This window comes from Schistocerca cancellata, chromosome 1, assembly GCF_023864275.1.
Source record: "Schistocerca cancellata isolate TAMUIC-IGC-003103 chromosome 1, iqSchCanc2.1, whole genome shotgun sequence".
In the NCBI taxonomy this organism is placed as follows: Eukaryota; Metazoa; Arthropoda; class Insecta; order Orthoptera; family Acrididae; genus Schistocerca; species Schistocerca cancellata.
Window position 1 is genome coordinate 161,636,922 of NC_064626.1, and position 5,999 is coordinate 161,642,920.

The following is a 5,999-nucleotide window of genomic DNA, read 5'->3' on the forward strand; positions in this document are numbered from 1 at the left end:
GATAGGAGTTAATAGCTCACATCTGTATATTAAAAAAAGCATTGTAAATGTTTAGCATGTAGCCATATTTACAAACTAAATTACGATGTGAAAGTAAAATAAGTCGTTCCACATCAGTACGATATAGCGTGCAAAATTATCCAGGGTACATGTAACTACCTGACTAACTAACCTTCCGAAGTAAAATCTGTGGAACGTCGAGAGTATCCGTACAAACTACTTCATTTGATCGTTTCTTGAACTGTGTACAGAAAATTCTGTTCTCAGGTCTCTGAAGGAAGTTTTGGGGACTTACATGTGCTGTCTGTTTGTACAATTTTTGAGCTATGGGTGGGCGTTAAGAATTTTCATTACGTTTTATCTTTAGTTAATGATCCTTGGAACTAGCAGACAGCTTTTCTGCAAGTGTTTTGTTTTCGGCTGCTGGAAATTTATAACGCTTGTTTATGATGTAATTTTTGTTATTATTGAGCCCGTGTTTCATAGTATTTTTCTCCATGGCTAAATGTAGCGTTTTACATCATGTGCACATTTTGACGTTTCGTGTCACTGGTGTTTATGAATCAATAATTAAAGATTACTTTGTGGTTGTGAAATGTAAACTTTGATCTGTTTCGTGTGCTGTCAAGAACATAAACGTGTTCGTATACGTAAGCAATGAAGAGGGATATTTTGAGTAGTAGTATCAAGCATGCCTCATTTAATATCGTGTTTCAAATTTTTTTTCGTTGCATTACGTTTTTAATGAACGCATTTGTGATACGGTACATAAATCAAGATGTAATCGGTGTTACTAACGTGCGTTTGTTATTACTTGAATCCACAATTCTTTTTATAAGTAGAGAAGCATTTCGCAGAGCCTGCCTAAGCAAGTCACTACAGCATAATTGGCAACAAGTCACCAATCTCATATGGATTACTGTGCCACTAAGCATTTTTCTGAGTATAGTGCTTGGGTACTTGTGGCTTTATGTACTTAAACAACCTAGCCATGAAATCACACAGCATTATTCAGTTGGAGTGTACGCCATCTGCGCAAGTTGCGTTATTGAAATGTTCAGTGAACCGCTGTACCTCACGGCCCAGGTTTTCTTATTTTTGAGGCTTAAAATAATTTTGGACACAATACATGTTGTAGTAAGGACAGTTACATTTACTTTACTTGTGATTTATGTACGCAATGGAGCTGTAATTGCTTTCTCTGTTGCACAGGTTTTGTCTGTGCTTGTGTATACTACTGGTTATTATGTATATTTTTGGCGTTACTTGAAGAGGCATGCTACTGTTAGAAAGAAAGGCCATGGTCGCCATGGAGATTCTACCCGTGAAAAGACTGAAGAAGCTGGAAAGGAAAAAGAAAGTTTTCCTATTCGGTCAATGGCTGACTTATTTCCCAGGAAATGTGAGAATAATGCATTCATCAGTTACCAGATGACTGTTTTGACGTGGAGTTTTTTTAAACAAGGAATAATGAAGCAGATTTTAACAGAGGGTGAGAGATATATCATGACACTTTTCTCAGTTTTGTCATTTTATGAGCAAGGTGTTTATGATATAGTCAACAATCTGGGTTCACTGGCAGCTCGTTTTATTTTTCGCCCAATTGAAGAAGCAGCATATTTCTATTTCTCACAAACTGTAGAAAGAGAAGTGCCTATGAAAGACCAAAAGAAAGAAGATGTAGATGAATCTGCAATGGTTCTGAAACAGTTATTGAGTGGTTTAATGTCATTAGGACTTGTTGTTGTAATATTTGGCCAATCATATTCAAAGTTGCTTCTGCTGCTGTATGGAGGTGAGAAACTTACAATGTACCCAGGTCCGTTATTAATGCAAACACATTGTGTATCAATACTGTTGCTTGCCATTAATGGTATCACAGAATGTTATGCAATGGCAACAATGACAGCAATACAGATTGACCGATACAATTATTTTATGATTCTTTTGTCTTTTGCATTTCTACTCATTTCTTGGGGCTTAACTAAGTTGCTGGGTGGAGTTGGTTTCGTTCTTGCTAATTGCTGTAACATGACAGCACGAATTGTGCATAATAGTACATTCATCCATAGACGTTTCAGTGGAACCTCATACAGTCCACTGAAAGGCCTAATGCCTGGTCTTCATTTTTCTGCAGCCCTGGTGGCTGCAGGTATGTTGGTAAAATTCTCCGAGGTTTACCTGTTTGACTCTTCTAAATTTATACATTTTATGATTGGTGTTATTAGCTTTCTGTTTATACTTTCAGTTTGGGCATATGAATCACGTGTTTTAGTTGTATCTGCTCTGAACAAACTGAAACATTTAATGAAGAAAAAGAAACGTTAAAGCAGATTAATATTAAAATTGTTGAATACTGTGAAGTGTATGTAAATTTTATAAAAAGGTTCAAATGTAATGTTAAATTGTATCTCTAAGTTATAAACTGGTGCATTTTTAAGCTTCTGTGGCAAATCTGCATTCTGAGATTGGCATTGATTATTGCAAGGCATGTTTTATATACACTTTAAATATTGAATGTTGCTCTTAAATCTTATTTGGTATAATGATTTCTCTTTATTTTTAATCTACTGATTGTCAGTTGGTGGAAAAAAAAAAGCTTTCCTTTGCTCATTAGACTTTAAGGCTCTCTCATTTTGTATTTGGTGATGTGACTGCAGTGTTTATTCAGATTTGATGAATAACTTTTCACACATACAATTGTACCAAATAGGAAGGTAGACCACTGATCACAAATTATGTGCAGTTCATGGCTCTGTCTTGCGTGGTGTGTTACAGTGAGTGTTTCCAGTCTGAATGTATCTATTAGCACAAAGAAATTTGTCACTGCGAATGCCACTAATGTAATGTCTTCCTCATTTTACCTCTGCCATTCACATTCATTTCCATAACCATTCACCCATAGTACTGAGAGATTAGGGTGAGCTCTTTAATTTGCCATTAAAAAAATAAAATTCTTTTTAGCATACCTAAGATAATCTAGTTTTGCTTTTTGAATATAGAAATCTACATCTATACTCTGCAAGTCACTGCAGTGTGTGACACAAGGTACTTTGTTTCCCATTATCATTTTGTCCTCTTCCTTGCCTTCTGTGAATGATGTCAGAGAAGACAGATCTTTGATAGATATCCATATTGGATTCTGCAGTCATGCTCGTTTTATGAGATATGTGGAAGAGCAAGAAGTATGGGGTAGGTTTACTACAATGCATTGCTGAATACTAATGTGAGCGAAGGTCCTTCTGTGATCAAATATAGGTGACTTGTTGATTCCAAATAGGAAAATGGAGTTGATTTTAAGATTGTGACTATACTTTTATGGTGTACTTTATTTGATACTGTATTTTTGAACCAGATGTCACATTTGGCAAGGTGTATTATGATATACAGTATTAGGAGTAAAAACTGTCATTTTTGTGAATATTGTGTGCTGAAATAAGATTATTACTTGTACTATTAGTGATTCAGTTGTGGCCATGTACCACCAGTATTACATCTTGTATCACTCAAGCTTATGAATGTGAGGAGACAGAATGTACAACTGACTGTATTGTGTTTAATGACTTACATTCACTTGCTAATTTTCAACTCCTTGAACATTCCATTTTACAAACAACTGATGACATGTAGCTTCACAGCACGTATGTGTAATTCATATGTAAGTGTTCATTGGTTTTCACGTGTAATGTGCATTTTAAGATAATATTAATGCATTTTTGAATGTGGCTGTTACTCAGTGACCATATGCTACAAATTATTAAACAGCCAACCTATTGCACATAAATGGTACCTTGATCTAGGTTTCGACACCTATAGGGGTGTCTTCATCAGAATGAGATGTTTTTAAATTGTTAAATTACATTGCTAAAAAGCAGTAGTCAGAATCTGGAACAGCTATTCTCAAGTCAAAAGTAAAATACAACGTTCTAGCCTTTGCCACATGTGCACAGCTGGGAACATCAGACTCAATGTTGATGTTGCTCCCAGCTGGGCACATGTGACAAAGGCTAGAACGTTGTATTTTACTTTTGACTTGAGACTAGCTGTTCCAGATTCTGACTATTGCATTTTGGTAATGTAATTTTATGATTTAGCAACATTTTATTCTAATGACGACAATCCTTGTAGGTGCTGAAACCTAGGCCAATGTAGTTATCATTTATGTGCAGTTGGTTGGCTGTTTAATCATATGTTGAAATAATATTAATAGTTTACAAAGAATCTTTCAGACAATTTGAAGTTTAGTGTTTTTGCATGAACATTATTATTTGTGTATGTTGTGTGTTGGCGTATGAAATAACAAGGAAGTTGTCAACTGGTGAAAAACAAAAACCAATGATTTTGGATTTTTTGAAAGATAAATGAATTACAGTTCTTTGTTGTAAGCACTAGATGTCAAATTCTTTTTACGTTGCTTTCTAAATTATTTTGCCTGATTATTGGTTGTAACATAAGACAATCCAGAATATGGAGACACATTTATTGAAAATATTTTAAATAATCATGTTATATCAATGTTCTACTGTATATTAATTGGACTGAGAATGAAATAGGGTTTTGTGATTTATTTCCCAGTCTTCACATTCTGTACAAAATACATGGTTGAAATATTGGAGAATATGTAAATGGAAAAAGATATTAAAAGCCATTAGACCTAGATAATTGATCCTTTGTGAATAAATTTAAGGTTTATTATATCTATATTTATAAGTAAGTTAATGTGGATAAGGTAGACACGCACATTACATTAAAATGACAAAACATTGTCAAGGAAAGGAACATAGACACCCGTTTCAGCAAACTGGAAGTACCCTTTTACATATCGATAGCTTCCTTGCGTTACATTTATGATGGTCTCTAGCCTGAAAGTAACAGTGTATCATACATAGTATTAAAAATGCAGTATAATTAGCTATATTAGTCATCTGTGAACGAAATAGCGTGCACATCACTGTAATGGAATACATCAATCCATAATTGTAAACTTGTGTGTCATCTTTGGATTACAAACAGTTACTTGTAGGGCATAACTGAATAAGAGAGACAGTAGCAATAAGAGAAGGCATCTGAAATGGAGGAATATTGTGAAAAGAATCATGGGCAAAATGGATAAAATAACAGTGCTTGGATTTTACCACCATTGCCAGAATGCATCAATACTGGATATGCATTTGATATTTTGTTACTGCTTGGGGACTGTGGGTTGTTTAATGGGTGTATGATGTAGTTTTTAATTTTTAATATATAACAGTAAAAACTATGATGTCATCAGGTCTGGCTGTATCTTGTAGGTGAAGTTTACAAGTTTACAGGCCGGAGGGAGGGAGGGGGGGGGGGGGTGTTTCAAAGTTCAAGGAGTGCCAAAATTTGGCCAGAAGCACCGTAAATTTCAGCAAATTGAGCTTTCATTCTTTTTATGTTGTTTTCCCTCCTCACCAGCATAATCTATTAACATTACTCTTAAGCAACAACCACTTGCTGCTTCCTCAATAATGACTCATTCCAGTCAACAATACCAGTAAGCAGAGAATGATTTGCTGCCATGATAATACTAAAACTTCCATCCTGCCTCAAACTAGCAAGAATGTGCTTAAAGCCAAAAAGCCCTTGATTTGATGTCTCCATAGTTGAATTGTTAGCATCACAGCCTTTGGTGTGGAAGGATCCAAGTTTGATTTCTGGTATCTTCTCAGATTTTTCTAAGTTAATATGGTCTATAATAGGATGCACTCATCTGCGTGAGGCCAAATGAGCAGCAGTGGCACCATCAAGATTCATCTACTGGAAGGATTACTGACATGTTGATCACACATCTCTGTCGTACTGCTTTGTAGGCTGCAGTCACTATGTGGAACAGGCACAAGGCCTTGGCAGTGAAAATTTCATTCAGCAGCAGGATTTCAGCCAGCTTATCTCAGAGTTGAACACTGTCACACGGGCATGCCTTGGGTACGGCTATGGGTATGCTGTTTTTATGCAAGTTCCATTTGCCATTTATG

The 5,999-nt window shown here is 35.6% G+C and overlaps 1 protein-coding gene across 1 annotated transcript; it reads left to right on the forward strand.

The window, feature by feature from the left end:
* Nucleotides 1-383: 383 nt before the first annotated feature.
* LOC126167713 (protein RFT1 homolog) lies at nucleotides 384-4,844 on the forward strand. The gene has a single exon (XM_049920497.1). It carries the CDS (start codon nucleotides 658-660, stop codon nucleotides 2,326-2,328), a length of 1,671 nt encoding a protein of 556 aa, XP_049776454.1. The 5' UTR covers nucleotides 384-657; the 3' UTR covers nucleotides 2,329-4,844.
* Nucleotides 4,845-5,999: the final 1,155 nt, after the last annotated feature.

Coding starts and splice junctions, on each gene's coding strand:
- LOC126167713 (XM_049920497.1), top strand. CDS start 658: ATGAAGAGGGATATTTTGAGTAGTAGTATCAAGCATGCCTCATTTAAT.